The sequence below is a fragment of the Mustela nivalis genome (genome assembly GCF_964662115.1).
Source record: "Mustela nivalis genome assembly, chromosome: 6".
Taxonomy (NCBI): Eukaryota; Metazoa; Chordata; class Mammalia; order Carnivora; family Mustelidae; genus Mustela; species Mustela nivalis.
Window position 1 is genome coordinate 119,600,292 of NC_139025.1, and position 26,198 is coordinate 119,626,489.

At 41.5% G+C, this 26,198-nt stretch overlaps 1 protein-coding gene across 9 annotated transcripts in view; it reads left to right on the forward strand.

Moving 5' to 3' along the window:
* Nucleotides 1-26,198, forward strand: part of CYFIP1 (cytoplasmic FMR1 interacting protein 1) — a 119,409-nt gene that overhangs the window by 50,369 nt on the left and 42,842 nt on the right. For 5 of the 9 annotated variants that reach the window (XM_082735982.1, XM_082735983.1, XM_082735984.1 and 2 more), the window contains 10 exons: nt 2,634-2,730; nt 2,830-2,958; nt 4,126-4,230; nt 6,427-6,518; nt 9,090-9,207; nt 12,825-12,947; nt 13,742-13,867; nt 22,052-22,218; nt 23,795-23,942; nt 25,190-25,343. In XM_082735982.1, the coding sequence (XP_082592108.1) occupies nt 2,634-2,730; nt 2,830-2,958; nt 4,126-4,230; nt 6,427-6,518; nt 9,090-9,207; nt 12,825-12,947; nt 13,742-13,867; nt 22,052-22,218; nt 23,795-23,942; nt 25,190-25,343 (1,259 nt within the window). Of the gene's footprint in view, nt 1-2,633; nt 2,731-2,829; nt 2,959-4,125; nt 4,231-6,426; nt 6,519-9,089; nt 9,208-12,824; nt 12,948-13,741; nt 13,868-22,051; nt 22,219-23,794; nt 23,943-24,768; nt 24,917-25,189; nt 25,344-26,198 lie in introns of all 9 variants that reach the window. The other 4 variants (XM_082735987.1, XM_082735988.1, XM_082735989.1 and 1 more) reach the window with 2 other exon arrangements.

Genomic DNA, 26,198 nt, shown 5'->3' on the forward strand with positions numbered 1-26,198 from the left:
CAGGAAGATGGAGGGTGGTCGATCAGAGAAACGCAAACTCTCTTCTAATAGACTTGCTTTAGTTAATCTGTGCTTGGTACTATTGAAGGCATGAGTAGCTGGAATGAGATGCTGACTTCTGTTTCTTCTGCTTGATAGGAATCTTCACTATGAAATTAAATTTGATGAGATTTTACTTTGCATTGGAATAGGCTGTAGTTACGTTGTATCTGAAATCATAAAATTGTTGCAGTGTCTTTAAAATAAAATCAACTTGGGATATGGTGCCAAACTGAGATTTGAGGATGAGGTTTTGGTGGGAGTTGGGCTAGATCACCCAGGGTTTAAGCTTGATCCATAATGAAGTTAAGTGTATGTATCCATCACCTAGAGTTAGCTCTGGTGATCTTGATCTGTTAACCTCTCTTGAACAGGAAAGCCTGGAGTTGACCTTATCTGATGTGTTTGTGAGATTGTAAGTGGAGCATGGGGGCTTCTGAGGGTAGAGGATAGAACCCTGCCCAGGAGAGCAGCTTCTTCTCCTGGCTACACAAGTCCCTTGCCACATGATTTTGAGCAGCTGTTTCAACCTTTCTGACTTAGGAAAGTAGAGGAGGTAGACAGCATCAGTGGTTTTTAATTTCAAAAAAGCTTTTTTTTTTTTTTTCCTTAGTAGCAGCAACTTTATTCTGAAAGCCCAGTCTATAAAATAGTATAAAGATGGGACTGCTCTCTGGAAAGGTATGTCTGTGGGGGCCAGCACCCCCTCCAAGAGTCACCCTGGCTCTCCTGAGCACAGAGGGGGCTTGGGGCACCCCTCCTGCCTTCCAGTGGCTTCTTCCTGCAACCTCTGTTTGGGACCCCCTATCATCCTATCCTCACTTCTCTCTGCCCTCACATATTTGCACTCGAACTTTTTTTTTGCACCTAGTGATAGCTAATCATCTGAGTATAAATGCCAGGGTAACCCATGGGGTTATGGAGAGGCTTGAGGAAAATAGAAAACAGTATTTTTGACCCCTTCATTAGTCTTAGCAACTATTCAAATCAGTAAAGTGAACATTTTAAAAAAGAATGTTAATGGTTTCACTTATTTGTGGAGGATAACAAATAACATGGAGGACATAGGGAGATGGAGAGGAGAAGGGAGTTGAGGGAAATTGGAAGGGGAGGTGAACCATGAGAGACGATGGACTCTGAAAAACAATCTGAGGGTTTTGAAGGGGCGGGGGGTGGTGGGAGGTTGAGGGAGCCAGGTGGTGGCTATGAAGGAGGGCACGGATTGCATGGAGCACTGGGTGTGGTGCAAAAAACAATGAATTCTGTTATGCTAAAAAAAATTAAAATAAATAAATATATATATATAAAATAAATAAAAAAGAATGTTATCATTATCAGAGTTCAAGTTAGGTTTAAGTCTATAATTTTTCAAAAACCTGCAGAAATAACAGTGGCTTAAACAAGGTTGCAGATCATTTCTCTCTCACCTGAAAGTCCTGAGGTAGCTGCAGCTAATGAGAGGATTCTACAGTGTTCACACCAGGGCTCCTGCTGTCTTGCTGCTCTGCGGTCTTCATGTGTTATCTCATGGTCCAGGATGGTGGCTTGAGCTCCAGCTATCATTTCTGCATTCCAGTCTACAGGGAGGAAGGAGAATAGAAGGGGTTATACTATCTTTTATAAGTAAAATTCTAAGTGCCTTGCAGTGTTTTTCGTTATATCTCATGGCTCAACCATTGGTCATGTGGACATGATGCACATTGCTGTAGCATGGAAATTTGGGGGTTATTTCTAAAGAGGCACAGAGTAAATGACTGTTGGTGTAGGTTATCAGTCTTTACCATGAGAATTCTTCATTAAAACTCCCAAGTTTTTAGGTTACAGACATGTTCTTATGTGGCCAGTTTCCACTAAACTTTTTGGGGGCTCCCCAGATGAGCACAATGCTCATACCCACCTTTGCATTTCTTTGCAAGACCCAGGGAGAGACTCATGTGTACCCTGCAGTCTTATTGGACCTGAATGTATAGGTAATTATGTGTATGCTGTTCCCTCTCCCCTCACATCTGCCCTGTGAGTAGGACAGATGGACAGTTCTTATAGATGTGGTAAGTGAGGTTCAGGAGAGTTCAGGAGGTTAATCCAAGATTGAGCAGCATATTGGTGGAGGAAACCGGGATTCTATCTCTGAGGTTTGGCACCAAAACTATGTGTGGTCCCTGACTTTTGAGAGGCATGGTAGCCTGGAGGATTCTTGGCAGAGAACCTGGACTGTGCTGACCATCTTCATTACCACATTGTGGGAGACACTGTGGGGGAGGCAGTCTTTCTCAGAGTTGGGAACAGATAGCCATGGGGAGAGGCCAGTATACAGGGACCCTTCAGGAAGGCCTATGGCCAACACTGCCAGATCTCTGAGGAGGTCCATCAACTATGGACATTGAAGTGGTGAGCTGTCTAGGCTAGCAAAAGAGTGTGACCTGGATTCCAGGGTAGACAAGCTCGAGGAGGCTGAAATTATAACGAGCTACTAAGACCCACATTTTTATAGGTAACTATCACCAGATAAAGTAATCTGTATTTTCCCTGCCTTTTTTTTTTTTTTTTAAGTCATTAAGCACACTGGTTATTTAACTCTTTTTTTGCTTTCAAAGGGCTGCTCAGTTTTTACGGAAAATGGCAGACCCACAGTCCATCCAGGAATCACAAAATCTGTCCATGTTCCTGGCCAACCACAACAAAATCACACAAGTAAGGCTCGTACTCTTGCTGCTCTGGCTGATGGGACGCATTGCTGGGGTCTGGGGTCCCGGGAGCAGTCCCTGCCATGGATCTCACACTGTGTTTCAGTCGTTGCAGCAACAGCTTGAAGTGATTTCTGGCTATGAAGAGCTTCTCGCCGATATTGTGAATCTGTGTGTGGATTACTACGAGAATAGGATGTACCTGACACCCAGCGAGAAACACATGCTTCTCAAAGTACGTGTGTGGGCATGACTGCTTACATAACTGTAGAGAGAAGAGGCTGTGCTTTGATTATGATCCTTTTGCCAACCTTTTTTTATTCTCATGCTTGCCGTGTGTGTGTGTGTGTGTGTGTGTACACACAGTATCTTCTCTGGTGCCCACAGCATGCACTACAGGCTCTCAACACATTCCTATGACCGTGTCTCAGGCTTGACCCCAGTGCCAGTTGGGATCATATGCCACCCTCTGGAAAATGTGCCCATGGGTAAGGAGGTCTGGGGTCAAGGGCTTTTCTCAGCATTAGCTTCTTATAGCAGAGGTTCTGCTTGTTAAGGATATGATTCTTAGGAATTAAGAATACTATGTCATGATTATAGTAGACTCTTTTTGGTCAAGAACATGGCTATTCACCATATTGGTGAATTTCTGTTCTTTTCTTTCTTTTTCTTTTCTCTTCTTTTCAAGATTTTACCTATTTATTTGAGTGAGATAGAGGGAGAGAGAGAGAGATCACATGCAGGGGAGAAGGATAGAGGGAGAAGCAGACTCCCCACTGATCAGGGAGTTAGATGTGCGACTCAATCCTAGGACCCCGGGATCATGACCTGAGTTGAAGGCAGGTGCTTTAACTGACTGAGCCACCCTGGTGTCCTGGGGAGGTTTTCAGTGACCTTTCTTACTAGAAAGAGGAGAAGCCAGTTCTGCCATTGCATTTGTTCTGCTTTCCACCTTTGGGGAGAACAGCCCTGAAGGACCTTGTGCTAGGTGTCTTGTCAGCCCCAAACCTTCCATGTAAGAGTGGGCCCAGCCCAATATCTCTTCTTGCAGGAGAGCACCGTGCTGGAGGTGCTCTGTCTAGTGGAGCACTCTGTGACGGTGGAAATTGTCTGTGCCATCTGAGCGGGAGCCTCTGGCCATGAATGTTTATGGAAATCCACATTTAGTATTGCATTTGCTTGATGAGAGGTGGAGGTGGTGTTTGTGCCTGGGGAGGACTTTAAAATAGCCGCAAGAAATGACATGCATAGAAGAATAGCTTCATATGAAGGGGTAGCTATTTATTTATAAGGAACTTGTGAGAAAGTGCTTTTTGAAAGAAGAGTGAACTCTCCATTTATGATCTTAGGGGTAGTTAAACTTGCAGGACTGAGTATTTTTGTGCCGTTTTGTGATTTTCAGGTCATGGGGTTTGGTCTATACTTGATGGATGGGAGTGTCAGCAACATCTATAAACTTGATGCCAAGAAAAGAATAAACTTATCCAAAATCGATAAGTACTTCAAGGTGAGTTACATTTTTTTAGATAAGCCTTCTTATCAAGTGTAAATAATTTGAATTTTGGGAGGTCAATTCTGTGACCTGCATCTGGAAATGTGGGCATAGGCAGCGGGAATGGGGGATGTCACTGGCTTCTGTCTGCAAAGGTGGCCACCCTCCCTCCTGTTCTGCATCCGTTTTGCCTGGGTTTGAACCTTGTGTAAAGGGAATCATGGCTATGTGTGTCCGGCTGCTTTCACTCATTCGTTAAATTCATCCCTGTGAGATCCCGCAGCTATAGATAGTCCTTAGGTTTTCTTCATGGTGTCCATTTTATGATAAAACCTCAACTTATTTATCCGTTCTGTTCTGATGAACATGAGGTCATTTCTGAGTTTTGGCTGGCACAAACAATGCGGCTTTGATTTAGTGCACATCTGTGCATGTTTCTGTTGAACATATGTATATCCAGGGCTAGGATTAGGGACCACAGGCATATATATTTTCAGTATTAGATACAGCCTAATGACTGCTGATTTGCATTCTCACCACTCCACATCCTCACCAACACTTGGCACTGTCACTCTTTTGGGAAAGAACATCCTGAAATGTGGTACATCATTGTGATATTTTTGGCTGGTATTTCCTTGTGTTTTAGTTGATATTTCCCTGGTGACTTTTCACTCTATTAGTGTTTTGTGTGTTGTCTTGTGAAGTGTCATTTCAAGTTTCTTTATGTATGCGGGTACGTGTTATTTGTTGGGTTCATGTGTTCTGAAATACATGCATTCTGCCCTATGTGGCTCTCCTTTTCACTTTCTTAAGAGTGTCTTAAGTGAACAAAAGTTCTTAATTTTATTGTAGTCTAGTATATCAATCTTTAATATCTACTTTTTTAAAAAAGATTGATTTATTTATTTTAGTAAGGAGCACATGAGAGCAGGAGGAGGGATAGAGAGAGATGGAGACAAGCAGACTCCCTGCTGAGTGGGGACCCCCCAAGGTGGGGCTTGATCCCAGGACCCTAAGATCATGACATGAGCCGAAACCAAGAGTCAGATGACTGACTGAGCCACCCAGACATCCCTTTAATATCCACTATTAGAAATCTTTGTATAGGGCAGGCTTATGAGAATTTCCTTCTTATTACTTTCTAGAAACAGCACCATTTCCTTTTCTATCTAGATCTATATTCCTTCTCGACCTGGCCTCTATGTATGATGTGAGGAATGGGGGTTGACATTTTTAGATCTTTTTCTTTTCCCCATTATGGGCATCCAGGTGACTTAATGTATACAAGTTCTCTGGTAACAGAACAGATCTGCTTATCATTATCAGAAAGCCTTCAAGTTACATTCTTCAAGATTGTCTTGGGTGTCATCCCTTTACTGTTCAAATAAATTGGCTTGCTGATTTCCATATACACACTACCCATAAAACCATTTTTCTTCTTGGAATATTGTTTGGGCTTCCATAGATCAATTCCATAGCTCAATTTAGGGAGTAGAATACCAAGTCTTCTAATCCATGAACCTGATATATTTCTCCATTCACTTAAAACTTCAAAACCTTCTTTAGAATTTTTGGTAGTATTTTTGTTTAGAGGTCTTGGCCATATTTTGTTAGATTTATTCATACATATTTATAGGTTTTTTAAAATTCAATTATAAATCGTTTCTCTCTCTCCTTTTTTTTTTTTTTTTTAAAAGATTATTTATTTATTTATTTATTTGAGAGAGAGAGAGAGAGAGAGAAAAGGACCAGGGGTAAGGGGCAGAGGGAGAAGCAGACTCCCCACTGAGCAGTGAGCCTGACCTGGGGCTTGATCCCAGGACTCTGGGATCATGACTTGAGCCAAAGGCAGCCACTTAACTGACTGAGCCACCCAGGTGCCCCAAATTGTTTCTCTTTATATTTTCGTTTTCTATTTGGTACTAGTATATAGAAATGCAATTGATTTTTTTTTTTTTTAAATGACCATGGGTCTAGCAGCAAGGTAAGTTAATTTTAATATTTGAATTGGTTTTATGAATATTGGTTCTACAGTTGTATATGGTCCTTCTTAAAGTGAATATGTAAGTTACTTACATTTTTTTTCTAGTAAATGATTTACAGAGATAGTATTCAGCACATAGTAATTACCAGCATTACTCATTCTTGTGATTGTATTTGGTGACTAAACATACCTAGTGACCTTGTTTTTTTTTTGTTCTTTAAATATAGCAGCTCCAGGTGGTTCCACTGTTCGGGGACATGCAAATAGAACTGGCAAGATACATCAAGACCAGCGCCCACTATGAGGAAAATAAATCTCGGTAGGAGGAGAATGAGCTGTCCAGTTGGAACATTCTGCAATGTTCTCATTGTGGTTTTATAACACTTACTTATCTAGAGAGAACACCTTTGACATTTTTAACCATCTGGAACCAAATGCCCCATATGGTAGCCCTTGTCACTGGTGACTGCTTACATTTAAATTCATTAAAAATTTTTTTTTAAGTTTCTTGGTTAAAGCATCCACATTTCAAATGTTCAGTAGTGTCTGCTGTGTTGGACAGCACAGATAGAGAGCTTTTCCATCATCTCAGAGAGTTCTGTTGGGTAGAATGACTTGAGAATATACAAGCTCAAAAGTAGTGTGCTGGTAAATGCCTAACAACTATCTCTGCTGGGGGCATGAGGACATTTGCATTTATATCGCAGAGATTATAAAACTATTACCTAAAGGCCAAACCCAGCCCAGGGCTGTTTTTGTAAGATCTCAGTTGCTTTGAATGGTGTTTATATTTTTAAGGGGTTTTTAAAAAATAAATAAATAAATAAAATGAAAACAATGGCTATGTGACTGAGACATATAGCCTGGAAATTCTGAAGTACTTATTTACCTTCTGGTCCTGTAGAGAGAGAGCTAGCCCGTCATTGTCATAAAGGATCCTTGGCTCACAATTACAGATGATAAACAACGTACTATATTTTTCTGGAGATTCTACATAGCCAGCTGAGTCTTGCAGGGTGCTTTTGTTGACCCTTGCCAAACACGTGTACCTGTAGCCAACCGACAGTTGCAATTCATCCATGATTTTGGAAAAACGCAATTACATCTCAGTCTACCCACTTAGATGTCAGCCAATTTTTTTTTTTTTTTTAAATAAACTCTGAATTGTAAGCACTTTAAGCCTTTGCAGGCCACATTTGGTATCTGTCATATAGTCTTCTTTGCTGTTGTTGTGGTTTTCTTTTTTTAAACAATGAAAATATATGTACCATTTTACATGACTCTAGGGCCATACGAATACAGGTGGTATTTGGCCTGTGCTGTAGTTTGCTGAGCTCTGTCCTAGCTTATTTCTTAATAAATCTGCCTTTAAATCCAGTTAGGTGATTTCTCATTCTCCTCTAAGTTACATTCATTATTCAGCACCAATTTAAGCTCTGCTTTCTGTGGTGTAAATACCCCTGCCGTGACTGACTGCAAGCTAACAATGTGACAACTCTAGTAACATGTCCTTACACAGTGCTTCTAGCCTAACACAGATGAGCTCTAGATGATAGGTAATGGCAAAACCAGTAAGAGAATCAGGAAACAATGAGTTTTGCATTCTTATTTGGACATTTTTGATATGAGTCAATAGCATTTAATTGGTGGTAATGGGTATGTTTAACAGCCACCTTGGATGTGCCTGAGCATGTAGCAGTCAGCTTTGAGAGCCCAGCCCAGCAGCACTGCACCAGCATCTGGGTCCAGAAGGGGTGGTCAGAGGGTGCGGTGTCAGCAGTCAAGTTCTGGGCTGCAGGGTCTTCCTGGAGGTAGACATGCTTTTGGGGCCTGCATGGGTGGCAGGTATATGGAGGGCGGAATCCAGTATAGAGCCTGAGCCTCAGATGCTCATCGTAGACTCGGAGCCACATTGGATGATGCCGACATAATCATTGCATCATCCTACAGTTGAATCAGAAAGTAAGAAAGGGATGCGGCTTGAGATAATGTACCCATTATTTTGACAAGGGATAACCTGCATCCCTTCTCTTCAAGCAAAGAGGACCAGCTCATTAAAAACATGGCAAGAGTGTTGATGTTGAGTGTGAGGGAGCAGTGGTCAGAGCCCCAAAGCCCATGCTTTCTGCCTGAGACCTCCAGCAGCTTTAATTGTTAATAAGCTTTTTTTTTTTTTTAAGATTTTATTTATTTGACACAGAGAGAGAGATCACCAGTAGGCAGAGAGGCAGGCAGAGAGAGAGAGGGAAGCAGGCTCCCCACTGAGCAGAGAGCATGATGCAGGCCTCGATCCCAGGATGCTGAGACCATGACCTGAGCCGAAGGTAGAGGCTTTAACCCACTGAGCCACCCAGGCGCCCTGTTAATAAGCTTCTTTTCTACTAAATTGACTATCTGTTTGCTGCTGAAGTGGTATGTTGTACACATAAGTAGTTATGGCAACACTGTCTAACTTCCAAGTAATGTCAGTTTTCAGTCCTGTAAGGGTAACTTTTCTGAGTCTTTGGCAGACTTGTTTTCTGCTATAGCTTATGTTTTCATATGTGATTAATAAAGATAGGAGTTAAGGGGCCCTTCCTTGCAAGGGTGATGTAGCAACAACTCCTAGCTTTTTTGAAAGTAGTTGGCTGATTAAGGAGAAATTACAATTCCTTTTCCAAAACACAGATGTGAGAAGGTAGGACAGTGGCTCTGACATAGGGGAATGGGGCTGGCCCAGCTGTTTCTTAGCTGAGAATTCATGTTCTCTCTAAGCCTCTGTGTCCTGGCCAGCATGCAGTGGCCATCCTGTGTGCCTGCTATGCCTGTGTCCCCAGGCACCCCGCATTGTGAAGCATGAATCTTCTGCAGGCACCTCTTCAGGTAACACACATTTCCCCTTCACTGCCAGGTGGACGTGCACATCGTCCAGCAGCAGCCCGCAGTACAACATCTGTGAGCAGATGATCCAGATCCGGGAGGACCATATGCGCTTCATCTCAGAGTTGGCACGCTACAGCAATAGCGAGGTAAGTGGGCCTTCAGTGCCCATCTGTGCCAGCACCTAAGGCCAGAGATGTGTGAGAATCTTTGGCTAGATGGGCGGGTATATCCTAGGTGCCCAAAGGAGGAGGGCCTGGAGTTGGGGCTAGGAGGAAGCACTATCTCTTAGCTATGGGTCTTTTTAACTCCTTCCAGCTTGGCAGCTGGGTTTTCTATGCCCTTGCTTGGGCTGGTCACATTCTCTCTACTTGCCAAACACAGCTCCAGGCCAGTCCTGCCAGCGTGTGGGGTGGACAGGAAGGGGTAGTTCTCAGTGCAGAGGAGCAATGGGAATGTCATTTCTCACATGTGAGCAGGGAGGGAAGCAAGGTCAGGGATGTGGCAATGGTCCACAGTATGTGTGCTACACAGAGTCTTAGAGGGACCTGGAGACCTGAGACCACATACACACCTCTCTGGTCTTTGAGAATCTGGTACCTCAAGATTCTCAGTAGGATCATTAACATTTGGAGGGAAAAGTTCTGTGTATTGGCCCCATCCATTTCAGGATGGTGAGCTCCCCTATTCCCCAGCCAGCAAACACTAGCCATCATGTAACCAGAATGACTGGAAGACAGTCCAAATGGTTCAGAGCACTCGCTAGCTCCAAGCATACCTCTGGTGCCCCCAGGAGGAGGTGCTGTCTCACCGTCTCCCCAGCTGACAGCTCAGCCCACAGGGTGGAGACAGAGGCAGGTGCTGTGCTGATGTAATTGAAAACCGAATTTGTGGGAAGCTCTCAGACGACATGTAGAGTTGATTTCTACCCTTAAAATCGGTGTGTCTGACAGCACATATGGCTCCTGTCTATTTTCCCTCTGATGTCTGCTCTAGTACCTTTATAATTAAGATAATAGTTTTAATAAGAAAAAAAGAGATCTTTGAATGCTCTGCTCAGTTTACTTTTAAACAGGTTTATGGGGATTTAATCCACATACCGTACAGTTTGCCCATTTAAAATGTATAATTCAAAGGTTTTTGTTTATTCACTGAATTGTTTACCACCACAGTCCATTATTGGAACATTTTCATTACACCCAAAAGCAACTCTGTACTCATGTGCTTCTGATCTCTATATAGATCAGAGGTTCTAACCACCTTCCTTGGGTTTTTCATGTGTCTTATGGAGTTTTACGGCTCTTTTTTTTTTTTTTCCCCCAAAAACTACATTTTACTAGGGCTCTTTTTAAACATGACTGGAAGGCAGCTATGCTCACCACTATACCACCAATGCTAAACATGACTGTAATAGCATTATCACACCTAAAAAAAAAAATTCAAATATTCCTTAATATCACAGTCCTTGTTCAGTTTCCTCTGTTGAGTCACGGATGGTTTTATTTTTCCAACTTGATTTGTCTCAGGATCCACATGAGTATTATACACTGTACTTGATTGGTGACACATCTTTGAAGATGTGTCCCTTCTCTATCCCTCTTGCTCCCTGTGGGGTCCTTTGGCATGACTTCTGTCCTCTGTGCTTCTTCTGCATGGGTGATTAGATCTGGAGGCCTGCTCAGACTCTGCTTCCTTCCTCTCAGTGCAGCTGGGCCTTCATTGGCGGTGCTGCAAACGACTAGAGTGTCTGGCTGTCTCTCTTTGGAGTGTGGACAGCCATCGTCCACTGCCAAGTATATGATTCATTAGGGCTGCAACATGATGGTCTTCTAGTCCTTTCATTCCTCAACTCCTCCTCTAACAGCTGAGCCTTTCTCTGCAGTATGATTCCTTCAAGAGAGAGAGTCAGAGCTGGATTCTATTGCTATGTGTATCAGTTTTTCAAATAATTGATTCTCTAGCATTATCTAAGGTAAACTTTTTGGAGTACTGTTTTAAAATTCATCTACTTTGTTTCTTTCCCCCTTCCCCCCACTCTCCCCACCTGCTTTCATGCTGAGAATCCTGGTTCCTAATGATACAGCATATTTTGACTTGATATCTTAGTATACACTTAGAAGTCTTAAAATAGAGGGGCACCTGGGTGGCTCAGTGGGTTAAGCCTCTGCCTTCAGCTCAGGTCATGATCTCAGGGTCCTGGGATCGAGCCCCACATCGGGCTCTCTGCTTGGCAAGGAGCCTGCCTCCCCCTCTTTCTCTGCCTGCCTCTCTGCCTACTTGAGATCTCTCTCTATCTAAAAGGAAAAAAAAGAAGGAAAAAAAAACCTTTAAAAAAAAAAGTCTTAAAATAGGCAATACCAACGCTAATAACAATATAATTACTAGAAACTATAATTATATATTGTAATATATAACATTACAGTATTATGATGACAATATAATTACTAAAAGTTGTTTTTAAATTTGTTTGTAAGTTAATTTTGCTCTTAGATTTGCTCCCTCTAGGGATGGAGAACAAATCACTGGTTCCTTTCTCTCTTTCTTTCTTTTCTTCCTTCCTTCTTTTAAATCATTGTTTTTCAAAGTCCCTTGAAGTGGTTTGTTTTGTGTTGGTCTCAACCTGCTGATAGTGATGCCTGAAGGACTTATCTATCTTTGGCAGCCCCCATAGACATTTCCCTAGGCAGAGCCAATATTGTGGCTGGACTGGTCCCTGTGGTTCTTATTGTGCTTGCAAGATGTACCTCAGCAACAACCATTAGGGCATTTTGAAAAAAAGAAGGATCATTACTTAAAAATTCTGGAAGCCACATGGCATGCCTAGAGCCACAAAGTGAAGTGGTGCTAGAGAAGGCATGTTGATCTGGGACTCCGCCCTTACTGGGGCTCAGGGTGGGGTACGTAGGATTTCATGGGCTTATTCTTCATTGGCACATTTCAAACATAAGAGCAAGAATTAGGGCACTAAAGTGGGGTCATTCAAGTGATCAGTTTTCTAGGTCAACCAGAGCTTTCTAAGAGGGGAGCTTCATAGATGGGGCTGCCTGGCTCTTTATCTGTTTGTATAGCTGGCACTCTGTTTATTCTAGATGGATGTCCTTGAATTGGATGCCTCAGCAATCAAAAGCTTAATGCCAGGCACTTACTGTAATCAAAAAAGCTGGTTGTTAGGTACCTGTACTACATTGTTCTTCAGCACAGTCATGAACCCAATTCAGTACACACTTTCATTCATGCTTTCATTTTGCTTCTGAGTTTTAGGGATTGCTTGTGTCCCATAATTTAATTTTATATCATAATTATATTAAATATTTATGTGGTTCCAAACTCAGATGTACAATAGGAGGTATATTCAAAGAAATCTGCTTTCCTCTCTACCCTACACCTTCCTGCCCTTTAGGTAACAATTCTTAAATATAAGTTTTGCATTTTTTGATATGAGCAAATGCACATGATGTGGCATGTTTTCCTTTATTAGCTAAGTAGAAGAGTAACTATGCACATGGTTCTCTTAACACCATGTCCTAGAGATCCCTCCAGCACAATCTGCAGAGACATTCTCAGAGAACTACAGAATGTCCATTGTCAAGGCTCTGCTGTTACCAGTCTTTTGCTGTGGTAAAGGCTCCTATGCCCCTGTCATTTCATAATTTTGCAGATGCACCTTTCCGGCAGATTCCTAGTGGATTTGCTAGGTTATGGGGTAAATGCCTAACTGGTTTTTCTAGATATAAGGTGACTTCTCTCTGCTCCTCTGGTGCTCTAGGTTGTCACAGGGTCGGGCCGCCAGGAGACTCAGAAGACAGACACTGAGTACCGGAAGCTGTTTGACCTGGCACTTCAGGGCCTGCAGCTGCTGTCCCAGTGGAGTGCTCATGTGATGGAAGTGGTAGGCACTCTGTACTTTTTTTTCTTTGGAAATACGGAGATCTGGAAGAAACCTACCCTGGTTGATTAGAAGTGCTTTTCCCAAAATCATCCAAGAAATTGACTGGTATTTTTTTCTGCATTAACTTCGGTTTGGATCAAGAACAAATTGACTTTTTTTAATCTTTGATCCCAAGAACAAAAAATTCTGTATCACTATAAATGTTTCTTAGGTGGCTCAAAGTACATTTCATTTATGTGTGTTACAAATAAAGGGCCTCATCTTTTAAACCATATAGATAGAATTTGTACCATTATGATGATTTTTCTCAGTTTTAAAAAATATTTTCTCTATAGAGTTCCAGCCATTGGTTTCTTTTGTTTAGCTTTAGTAAAGTAGTTTCTTGGAGATTTGGATACCTCTAAGTCATAGAAGATTTTTCCTTTTGTTGTTTATTTTGACCAGATAAAAATTACTAAGCTGGATGAGTATGTGATCATAGGAAAGGATGATTTTTTTTTTTTTTTAGTCTTTAGATATGCAACACAAAATATCCAGGACATTTTATCCTACGTATTTCTTAAGGCTGAAGTCATGGTGCCAGACTGTGTTGTGGTTTTATGGAGATGGACTTACTGTGTGAATGTATGTGTGTGTCGTGTATATGTGAGCATGCATGTATGTGTGTGATATTCAGATGCAGCTAATATTAGAAGGCTGAGCTTTGGTCACTTTGGTGATAGTCATGTCGGTATGACCAGAATGTAAGCATTTTGCATTCAGTGTGCCTGTCTCCCCCTTTTTGACCATAACAGTATTCATGGAAACTTGTGCACCCAACGGACAAGTACTCCAACAAGGACTGTCCCGACAATGCTGAGGAGTATGAGCGTGCCACCCGCTACAACTACACCAGTGAGGAAAAGTTTGCCCTGGTAGAGGTATGGTTGGCTTTCTTTTCCTCCTTTTGCTCTCACCTCAGACTATCTTCCCATTCAAAGCAAAGGCAAAAACTTCACTGCACAGTTTCATGTTGTCGTTTCTGTGTAAGGCAGCCCTCTGCATCTTTCTTAGTTGCCAGCAGAACAGTGAAATAGAATGTAGGTTCCTGGTCTCTGCACTGATGACTCCTCTGGGTAGATCAGGGGTGCACTCACAAGTGTCCGGGAGTGGGGCATATCTTCTTGATTGGGAGAGAAGAGGAACAAGATGTAACCCTGGTACCCTGAGAGAGAGGAGCCCCCATATTTCCAGCTATTACCACCAAGCTCTTTGCTCTCACATATGTTGGCTCTGGCTCCCTCAGCTCTGTACTGTCTTCATGAGCCTTTTTATGAATAGATAATTTCCATGCCATTGAGTTTCTTTTCTTTTATAGTTGGACTTTTTTTGTCTTGTTTAAGAAAACTTTGCATACCCTTAAGTTATAAGATGTTCTTCTCTATCACCTTCTGAATGTTTTATTTTTCTGGCTTTCACATTTAGATCTGAAGTGCACCTGAAGTTAGTTTTTCTTTTTTCTTTTTTTTTTTTTAAGTTTATTTATTTATTTAAATAATCTCTACACCCAATGTGGGGCTTGAACTCACAACCCCAAGATCAAGAGTCATGCCCTCTTCTAACCAAGCCATCCAAGTGTCCCCCGAAGTTAGTTTTTAAAACACTCTGCCTCCACCGCTCTCTCTCACCTTTGTTGTCAATTAAGTAACCATTCATGTATGGATGTGTTTTTCTCACTGTTCTAATCTGTTGGTCAGTTGGTCTATCCTTGTTCTCATGCCCCTCTGTCTTAATTACTATAGCTGATTCTGTGTCTGGTAAAGTAAGCTTTTCTGTCTTTAAGAGTTCCTTGGTTATTCTTGCTGTTTATATTTTCATATACATTTTAGAATGATTTTTTCATATCTCAAGTGAAATCTGTTGAAATTTTTAATGGGGATATGAATAAATATATAGGTCATGTTAGGGAGAATTGATAAATATAGAATATTAAGCCTTTTATGAACATGGTATATCCCTCCATTTATTTAGATTCTCTTTAATTTCTCTTTTGTAATCTGTAAAACTCTTAAAAATCTTTTGTTAGCTTTATTTCTAGGCATTTGGGTATTAGATGATAATGTTTTAAGTTTTTTCTAAATGTTTGTCATTGGTATTTAGAATGAAAATTATTTTTTGTATTTTTTCTTTTTTTTTTGTATTTTTTTTTTTTCAGTTATCTACCAACCTGTCTAAAGTATTTGTTAATTGTAACAAATTATCCATTGGATTTTCTACCAATATAATCATCACCTGAAAATGATGGCAGTTTTATTTGTCCCAACTTTCCATTTTTATGTTTTTAATCACAAGGGGTCAGACCCCTATTTGTTAAATAGGAGGCACCAGCCATCCTTGTCTTGTTCTTCATCTCAAAGGGAAGGCTTTCAACCTTTCATCTAATGTGTTCGCTATAGGGTTTTGTTTTGTTTTTTTTTTTTTTTTCTTTTTAATTTGAGAGAGAGAGCACAAGCAGGGGGAGGGTCAGAGGAGGAAGAGGGAAAAGCAGACAGCCCTCTAAGCAGGGAGAGCCTGATGAAGAGCTTGATCCCAGAACGCCAGGATCATGATTTGAGCCCAAGGCAGATGTGTCACCGACTGAACCACCCAGGCGCACCTTGCCGTAGGTTTCTTATAGCCACTTCTCATCAGATAAAGAAACTTGCCTCCCATTCCTTGTTTGCTAAGAGATTTTGAGTTGATATTAATTCTATTAAACACTTTGTAAAGTACTTCTGTGACTTTTCTCTTTTATTCCATTAATGTGGTGAATTTACACTGATTGTAGGTTTTCTTTTTCCCCCCATTTTTTTTTTTTTTTTTTTAAATCAGGTTTGTTGTTGAGGTCGCCTTGCATTCCTGGTCTAAACTCAACTCAATCATGACAGATTATCCTCTTTATATATTGTTGGATATAGTTTGCTAGTATTTTGCTTAGGACTTTTATATCAAACTTGATGAGAGAGTGTCTTTTACTGTCACTTTTTTAAATAAACCTTTTATTTTAAAACATTTTTAGATTTACAGAAAAATTGCAAAGATGGTACAGTGAGTTCCTATATATCCCATAGCCGTTTTTCTTTATTGTTAACAATTCACATTAGTGTCATAATTAATAAACCAGTATTGTACATTATTATTAACCAAAGTCCATACTTTATTTGTATTTCCTCAGTCTTTCCATAATGTCTTAGTTCTGATCTAAGATCCCACATTACATTAAGTCATCATATCTCCTTAGGCTCATCTGGGTTGTGAGTTTTTCAGACTTCCTTTGTTTCGGATGACCTTGACAGTTTTTGGGAGCACTGGTCAGGTATTTTGTCAAATGTTTCTCAGTTGGTATTTTTGTGACTTTTTCTCATAATTAGATTGGAGTTACAGGTTTGAGGAAGTTGGACCACGGAGGTGTGAAGCATCATTTCCATCACATCACATCAAGAGTACATACTGTTAACAAACTCATCACCGTTGGTATCGACCTTGCTTGTCTGGCCAAGGATGTATTGTCAGGTTTCTCTGTTAGGAAGTTCCCTTACATCTTCCTCTCTCCTTTCCCCTTTTCATAGTGTTACTTTAGAGAAGGAAATTACTGCACACAGCCCACACCTGTGTAGAGTAACATTACTTTTTTTTTTTTTACTTCTATTTGCTATTTATTTATTCATTTATTTATTTTTGTTTAAGTATAATTAACATACACTGGCATTAGTTATAACTTTATATTCTAGTTTTCTGGTTGCTGGCTTCATAAAACAATTCATAGGGGGCTCCCTTTTTGTATTGTCTGAAGGGGTTTGTATAAGGTTCATGTTACTTCTTTCAGTTTGCTAGTATTTACTAGTAAAGTTTTCCCTTTATGAGATGGTTTTTGAAACATTCAGTTTCTTTGCCATGTACATTTTCTCTTTCTATTTGTATCAGCTTTGTTAAGTTGTATTTTCAGGCATGGTAAGTTAAATTCTCAGGGAATTTTCCGAGAATCTTAAAATTTTCTAACATTTGTCATAAAGTTTTTCAAAATAAATTCTCATCTTATTTTAGTAACAGGTTTTTTTTTTCTACACAGTATGCAATTAACCTGCTGAAGTATAAAAATTCAGTGCCTTTTTAAAATACATATTCACACGGGGCGCCTGGGTGGCTCAGTGGGTTAAGCCGCTGCCTTCGGCTCAGGTCATGATCTCAGGGTCCTGGGATCGAGTCCCGCATCGGGCTCTCTGCTCAGCAGGGAGCCTGTTTCCTCCTCTCTCTCTCTCTGCCTGCCTCTCTGACTACTTGTGATTTCTCTCTGTTAAATAAATAAATAAAATCTTTAAAAAAAAATAAAATAAAATAAAATACATATTCACAGAGTTGTACAGTCACGGTCAAATTTAGGACATTTTTGTTATGTCACAAAGAAACTTCACACCCTTCACCCCCAGTTCTCCTCTCCCTTCAGCCCTAGGCAGCTGCTAGTCTGCTTTGTGACTGTGGATTTGCTTATTCTGAACACCTCATATAAATGAAATTCTGTAGTACGTGGCTAATTGTGATTGGCTTCTTTCACTGAACATCATGTTTTTAGGGTTCACACATGTATCAGTATTTTATTCTTTCTATTGATGGATCCCATTCCATTTTATTTACTTTTTATTTACCTTTTAGCTGATTTTTTAGTTTGGTTGTTTCTACTTATTTATTTGTTTGTTTGTTTGTTTATTTTTGGCATAACAGTATTTATTATTTTTTCACCACATCCAGTGCTCCGTGCAGTCCATGCCCTCTAGAATAGCCACCACCTGGTACCCCAACCTCCCACCCACCCACCAATTCAAACCCCTCAGATTGTTTTTTAGAGTCCATAGTTTCTCATGGTTCACCTCCCCTTCCAATTTCTCCCAACTCCCTTCTCCTCTCTAACTCCCCATGACCTCCAGGCTCCACAAATAAGCATGTTATGCTCCATAAATAAATGAAACCATATGATAATTGACTCTCTCTGCTTGACTGATTTCACTCAGCATAATCTCTTCCAGTCCCGTCCATGTTGCTACAAAAGTTGCATATTCATCCTTTCTGATGGAGGCATAATACTCCATAGTGTATATGGACCACATCTTCCTTATCCATTCGTCCGTTGAAGGGCATCTGGGTTCTTTCCACAGTTTGGCAACCGTGGCCATTGCTGCTATAAACATTGGAGTACAGATGGCCCTTCTTTTCACGACATCTGTATCTTTGGGGTAAATACCCAGGAGTGCAATTGCAGGGTCATAGGGAAGTTCTATTTTTAATTTCTTGAGGAATCTCCACACTGTTCTCCAAAGAGGCTGCACCAACTTGCATTCCCACCAACAGTGTAAGAGGGATCCCCTTTCTCCACATCCCCTCCAACACTGTTTCTACTTTTCTATTAAGACTAATGCTTCTGGGACGCCTGGGTGGCTCAGTTGATTAAGCAGCTGCCTTTGGCTCAGGTCATGATCCCAGCGTCCTGGGATCGAGTCCCACATCGGGTTCCTTGCTCGGCAGGAAGCCTGCTTCTTGTTAGGGTCCATAATCAAAGGAGTGAGACTGATACAAAGTGAAGGTCAAGCAAAGCTTTATTTCGCGCCAAGCATCGAGAATCAAACTGACCAGTCAGGGTCGTCTCTTGCAAAGAGGCCACCCCTCCCAGCCTCACAGACTAACTTTTATAGAGGTAGTTTAGCCGGGCTATACACAGGCGGCTAATGAGATTGCAATACACAGAGAACACTGCACATTCATGCTAAGTCTGCCACACAGAAAAAAAACTGCTAGGTAACACACGGGTGCCCAATTGAACTTCAGTTTACCCTAGTAGATATATGAGTGCCCCACTGATTGGATGTCTTCACCTGGCCTGGCCTGACCCGCCCTTGTATCTAGGCTTTGCAAGTAAGTTCCTCCGGGAGGGGCGGGGTCAATCTAAGTTCACTACATAAACACAAAATGACTCCTTCTGGCCAATCCGGCCCTTACACTTCTGCCTCTGCCTCTGCCTGCCACTCTGTCTGCCTATGCTTGCTCTCTTCCTCTCTCTCTCTGACAAATAAATAAATAAAATCTTAAAAAAAAAAAAAAAAAGACCAATGCTTCTATTAACTTTTGTATACTAGTTTTTATGAATGCATGTTTTTATTTCTTTTCAAGATACATCCAGTAGTAGAAGTGCTGGGTCATATAGTAACTCTATTTATTTAACATTTTGAAAAACTACCAGATGGGTTTTCCCAAGTGGCAGCACTATTTTATATTCCTACCAATAGTGTATGAGGCTTCTACTTGCTCTGAATCTTTAGCAACACTTGTTATTGTCTGTCTGATTGATTCTAGCTATCCTATCACATGTGAAATGTATCTCATTATGATTTTATTCACATTTTCCTAAAAACTATGATGTTGAGTATATTTTCATATGCTTATTGGCAATTTATATATCTTCTTTGAAGAAATGTTTATTCAGATCTTTTGTCCATTTTTATTTATTTATTCATTTATTTATTTATTTGAAGATTTTATTTATTTATCTGACAGAGATCACAAGTAGGCATAGAGGCAGGCAGAGAGAGAGAGGAGGAAGCAAGGCTCCCTGCCGAGCAGAGAGCCCAATGCGGGACTCGATCCCAGGACCCCGAGATCAGGACCCGAGCCGAAGGCAGCGGCTTAACCCACTGTCCATTTTTTAATTGGATTATTTATCTTATTAAGTTCTCTATGTATTCTAGGTAAGAGTTTGTTTCTTTTCAGACATATGATTTATATTCTTCCATTCTTTGGTTGTCTTTTTACTTTATTAATGGGGTCCTTTGAAGCATAAAGTCTTTAATTTTCATTATGTTCAGTTTACCTGTTTTTTTTTCTTTTGCTGCTTGTGCTTTTGATATCATATCTAAGAAGCCATTTCCCAACCCAGGTAATGAAGATTTACTCTTATGTTTTCTTCTAAGAATTTTACAGTTTTGCCTCTTCAGTTTAAATGTGTGATTCATTCTGAGTTAATTTTTTAGTATGGTGTGAGGTAGGGGCTATGTTAGAGATTCCCAAAACTGCTCTCGGGCTTGATTTGCTAGAGGGACTCACAGGACTGAGTAGCTATTTTACTCGAGGTTATAATTTATTACAGTGAAAGGAGACAGATTTGAATCAGCAAAAGGTACATGGGCGAAGTCCAGGAGAAACCAGGTGCAAATTTCTGGGAATCCCGTACTAGGGCAGTTATGCAGGATGTGCTTAATTTTTCCAGCAGAGAGGGGTGGCAACTTGTCGAAAGTGTTGCCATCTAGGGAAGCTTACCCAAGATCTTAGTGTCCAGGTTTTTTATTGGGGGTCAGTACTGTTGGCATGCAACACAACTTCGTGATTGATTTGGACTACTCAGACTCCAGACTCCCAGTGCAAATATAGCTGTTCACCATAAATTACATTATTGTCATAAACACTGGTACTGCAATGGTCCAGAGCCTTGGGTGTACACAGACACTTTATTTAGGCAGGATAGTCCCAGGGCTGAGAGCTCAATCCCTTGGAGCTGGCCAAGGGCCAGTCCTGAAAACAGGTCTTTCCTGGGTATATGGAGGGTTTCATCATCCCAGGCCTCAGCAGTTAACCCGGTCCTGCACAGGAGACCAACTTCATTGTTTGCATGTCGATACTGTTTGTTGAAAAAATAATATTTCTCTATTGAATTGTTTTTACACAGTTGTTGAAAATCAGTTGACTGTAAATGTCTGTTTCTATTCCATTGATCTGTATGTTTATCCTCTGCTGTTATAGTCACATAATCTCTTACTATCTGTAAACTCTGTGACAATGCCCCCCTTTTTATTCTTAATGCTCATAGTTTGTGCCTTTGCCTGTGTTTTTCTTGATTAGTCCTTCGGGAAATTTGTCAATTCTATTATTTACTTACTTATTTTTTTAAAATAGCTTTATCTTTGTTGATCAACTTATTTTTTTTTTTTTAAAGATTATTTATTTATTTATTTATTTGACAGAGAGAAAGAGAGACAGCAAGAGAGGCAACACAAACTGGGAGTGGGAGAGGGAGAAGCAGACTTCCCACTGAGCAGGGAGGCCGATGTGGGGCTTGATCCCAGGACCCGGGGATGGTGACCTGAGCCACCCAGATGCCCTTGTTGATCACCTTCTATGATATGCTTGTTTTCTGTTTCGTTAATTTTTACTTGTCAGTATTTATTTCCCTCTAATTTGGGGAAGGTGTATTTTCCTGTTCTTTTTACAGGTTTATGATGACTCTTAGATTATTATTGTCAGACTTTTTGTTTCCTAATGTATGCCTCTAGAGTTCAAAATTTACTTTTTTAGCATACCTTTTCCTACATCCCATAAATTTGAATATATAGTATTTTTTTCAAGTTGATTTGAATTTGAATTCAGTTCTGTTTGAATTTGATTTGGGGTATTTGCTTTTTTTTTTTTTTTTCCTTTCATAAAAATGCCTCTTATTTTCCTTATTAGACAACCACCTAACAAATCCCTAAAGCAAATGAATGGAACACATGAGGACATTATAGTGTCTGTGATGCTATCACAGAGATGAAGTTTAAGCATTTCAGTATATATGTTCTTCCAGGCCTTTATATGCCTATTAATTCAGCATACTGTTACTGTTTAATAGATGGGATTTGGGCTATCAACTCTAAAAAACTTCTTTCTTTTCCAGCTAATAACATACATGCTTTCATGAATCTTTTTAATTCTGTTTCCTTTAAAGTCCTTCACAGGGATATACCCTTATGCATTTGGGAGTATTCTGAGTGAGTTACTAAACGCTCCTGTGAGCTCCATGCCAAGCTAAGCAGATCCATCACTGTCCTTAAGGCACTCATGGTCTAATGGTGTCAGACCCAGGCATATGGACAGCTGCTGATATAGAGCTAAGCTCCCAGCTCTTGGGAAGAGTTACCGGTAGCAGCTTCTGAGCAGAAACCTGGGAAGCCAGACAGAGGTGCTGTGTTTGAGGGAGAGGCAGCTTCCAGGTGCAACTTGGCGTCCCCTGAGAAGGAGCCATTTCCTGTCACTATCCACCACACTGACAGTTCCGTCTCCCTCTGCAGGTGATTGCCATGATCAAAGGTCTGCAGGTGCTGATGGGCAGGATGGAGAGTGTTTTCAACCATGCCATCCGGCACACCGTCTATGCTGCACTGCAGGACTTTTCCCAGGTTACCCTTCGGGAACCACTCAGACAGGCCATCAAGAAGAAGAAGAACGTCATCCAGAGGTCAGCCTCAGTGTAATACCTCCTTGTGAGCTCAGAGTCTGAAGCTGTAGAATCAGTTTAAGATTAAACAACTATATAGTTAGATTTTCATAAATATGCTCAGTGTATTTATCTTCAACCTCCTCCAGAAGATGCCCTTCCGGTGATTTTTCTCTAAATGTGATGTGATAGGTCCAACTATTCACCTGAGCAACGTGTAATAAATTGACTACAGAATGTCTGAGCAGTGGGGATGCAGGGTCAAGGGTATGTTTATCTTGGGGCAGGAGAGTGTCTCAATATCTGTTTAGTGATTCTTATCACCAGGCTTGTGGGGACAGGAAGCCCAGTATCAGATTTCCCATCTCAAGTGTGTCATCTTCAGTATTTTTGCTTCTGTTCCTTTTGACCTATCCTACAAATTGGTCAGAGACTAACACAGATATCACAGAGATCCTGTAGTGATCTTGAGCTAGTTTACTCTTAATACATAGCCTTTTATGAAATAGTCAATCAGAGAAAGACAGTTATCATATGATCTCACTGATTTGAGGAATTTGAGAAACAAGACAGAGGATCATAGGGGAAGAGAGGGAAAAATGAAACAAGATGAAACCAGAGAGGGAGATGAACCCTAAGAGACTCTTAATCTCAGGAAACAAACTGAGGGTTGCTGGAGGGAAGGAGAGCCCAAGAGATGGAGTGCGTGGGTGATGGACATTGGGGAGGGTATGTGTTGTGAATTGTATAAGACTGATGATTCATAGACCTGTACTCCTGAAACAAGTAATACATTATATGTTAATTAAAAAAAATACAGCCTTTTCAAGTTGTCTTTCAGAGACATCTATGTAAAATGAAGCTTACTGGGGCTCACAAATATATTGATTTCATTTTGTTGCTTTATAATTGATGTTTGACACCTGGCTTGGTATGACTTTTTGCACTAATAAAATTTGATACTGTTAGTCTTCCCATTTTGCTCATGTTTGCCATAATGAGAGGCTCACCACATGGGAAATGTGAAGTGTAGTCTAAGAGTAACTCAGGTTTTAGCCAGAGCTTTCCCCACGAGGTGATAGGATAGGCACATAGGTACATCTACCCCTGCTTGTGGTGGGGGTTGGGGTCTCTCCCTATGGTAGAGCCCTGGTGGGAATGGGAACGTGTTCCAAATGTGTCTGAGACATAGGCCCAGTTCGTACAGTTGTGTTGGTGACATGTTCCTGTTAGAAATCAGGGAATCAGCCAGGGGAAGTTGAGATTCAGCTCCCTGGGTGGATATTTGTGGTTTGTCTCCTGCCACCTTTTGCATGACTCAGTGTTCAGGAAATAAAACATCACTTTCAGATTAATTGATGCAAACTGCAGCTAAGTCAGATCTTTTGGGGCTAGTAATATCCCCCAGAAAATGATCTATCCAAAGTTTTGCTTTGAATTGGTCCATTACCATGTCCTCCACCGCCCCCAGAGGAAATCACGTTTGAGAATTGGCTGTCCTGAGAGGTGTGTGTGAGGTGAGGCAATGCTGTGATTTTTAAAGTGGTAAGGGTGTCAGCACTCTGTACCTCACTGATGACTTGATGGGACTGTTTAGTGTCCTGCAGGCCATCAGGAAGACCGTGTGCGACTGGGAGACGGGGCATGAGCCCTTCAACGACCCAGCCCTGCGAGGCGAGAAGGACCCCAAGAGCGGCTTTGACATCAAAGTACCCCGGCGCGCTGTAGGACCCTCCAGCACTCAGGTTCTCATCCTCCCTGCTCCCCTGTTCCATCTGTTCCCCTAAGTGGGCTAACCCTGAGCTGAGGGTTGATAAGCAAGGTCGGGAGTAAAATGACATAACCACTCTCTGCTCAAGATGATCAAGTACTGCCTGTACCTTTTCTGCTCCTCTGTTCCCTGCCCATGTGAATCTGGAGCATTAGCCAAGATGTTCTTGTGATTCTCAGATTTAATCATTTGCACGCAGAATTTAATTTGACTGCATCAACTCCCATTTCCAAAATGTGGGTGAAAGTCTATGTGTCCATATTTATGCTGTGTTTCCTCGTGGGTGTTTAAATGTATGATTATACTTTCTATGTTGGGACTAAAAATGATCGTTTCTGAAGATAAACTTTTAGAAATTTAAGAATGTGGCTTTTTTGTGTCCCTGGTCTTAAGCCACCACTGCTGTTTTCTCTTCTGGCATGCTCAGCCCCCTGACCCCCAAAAGCAGCTTTCTTCTGACTCTCACACCTGATTTAAAACGTCCTTCTGCTTTTTTCTTCCCATTTTGGGGCTTAGTACTTCTTACTCATTGTTCTTCTGTTGGGGGCTTTTATAATCTCTTCTGCCAGCCTTTCAGAGAACTACCAGCAAAGCACATTGTTGGCTTTATATGAAACCTCTCAAATATCTGGGAGGAAGGCATTTGGCCCAGTTAAGGAGGATGCTTGTCCTGGGTCTGTCCAATGTGCATGCAGCTTCCCCACCCTCTGTTCCCATGTGTGTCTCCCCATCCCATGATGTGTGTGTCCTGTGACTAATGGCTCTCTCCCACCTCTCCCCCCCCATCTGTCCGTGTCTAGCTCTACCTGGTGCGCACCATGGCGGAGTCCTTGAGCTCTGCTGAGCTGCTGAGGCAGCTCAAGTCTTTGGGCATGGAAAGACTCTTGCATGTGGTAAACGCGTTTCTGAGGCAGTCCTACACCTATCCGCCTCTTTTAACCTTTGGTGGTAAGACATCATTTGTTTTTCTTGTTGATGTTTATGGCACGGAGGTGAACTGCTCTGCTACAAATTCTTTCTCCCAAGCAGCACCACTTGGGCACTTAGATGGGTGCCCAGACCCACTTTTACGGGCTGGTATAGTGCTAGGCTTACCACCCCAGCCTGGCTCTGGTCAGGGCATAGCGGAGTAGTCTTCCTCTTGTGGTTTATCTAAATTTGGTGTAACTAATGTACCATGTATATTTTCTCCCCCTACAAATGTTTCCTTGGATAATGCAGCTTTACATGGTGAGAACCATGCTAGAGTCCCTCATTGCAGACAAAAGTGGTTCCAAGAAAACCTTGAGAAGTAGCCTTGAGGGGCCCACCATATTGGACATAGAAAAATTTCATCGAGAGTCATTCTTCTACACTCACTTGATAAATTTCAGTGGTAAGAGATACTGCTGACCAGCATCTGGCCCAGCATGTTCTAACACTGCTAACACCGTCTAGAATGCTTCTGCTGACCTTCCCCTGCTGTGGTCCCCTCACACACCCAGACGGTGACCTGTGTTGTAACCTTCATGATATTCCCTCACCTGTCGCTTTAAATGCACAGCCAGCCAGGGGTCCCCTCCATGTGGCGTAGCCCTTAGAAGAATGAGGGCCACGGGCCTGTGGCTGGCTCTGTGACTTGAATGTGGTCTTTGTAACCCATATGAGGTCAGAAGCACAGGTGAATATAATCTGTCACCTGGCTTGAGAACAAAATAGTGATAAATATCAGAAACAGTCCCCATGAGTAGTGACATGTGGAAGGTGGCAGTCACATTGAGCAGGACACTGGGTGGATACCCTTTGTCATTGTGGAGTCCATGTTTCCTCTGGTGCTGCATGCCGCAGCTCGCTCAGAGCAGGAAGCCTCTATCTTGGCTGTGAGTGCTGCAAGTTTGGAGTAAAGACCAAAGCTTTTGTTGTTCACTTGTCAAATGATGGACACATTTTTTTTTTCATTTGTTTCTATTTTACATTAGATAAACTTGTACTGAATATGCATGTAATACTATATCTTTATCCTAAGTGAAATAAAATAATGTGGTCTTTATTACTCCTTTTAAGAAGGACATTTTCCTCCCCTCCCAGTCCCTCAGAGAAGCTCACAGGGTTGACAAGTTCCCACTGATGGTGGTGTTGTCCATGCCAGACCAGCAGGGGCCAGATGCTGACTCTGCTCTTTTTATGACCGAGAATGTGCACAGTCTAGGGTGGCTTTGCTTGCAGCCACATCATGGTTGTCTCATCTCTA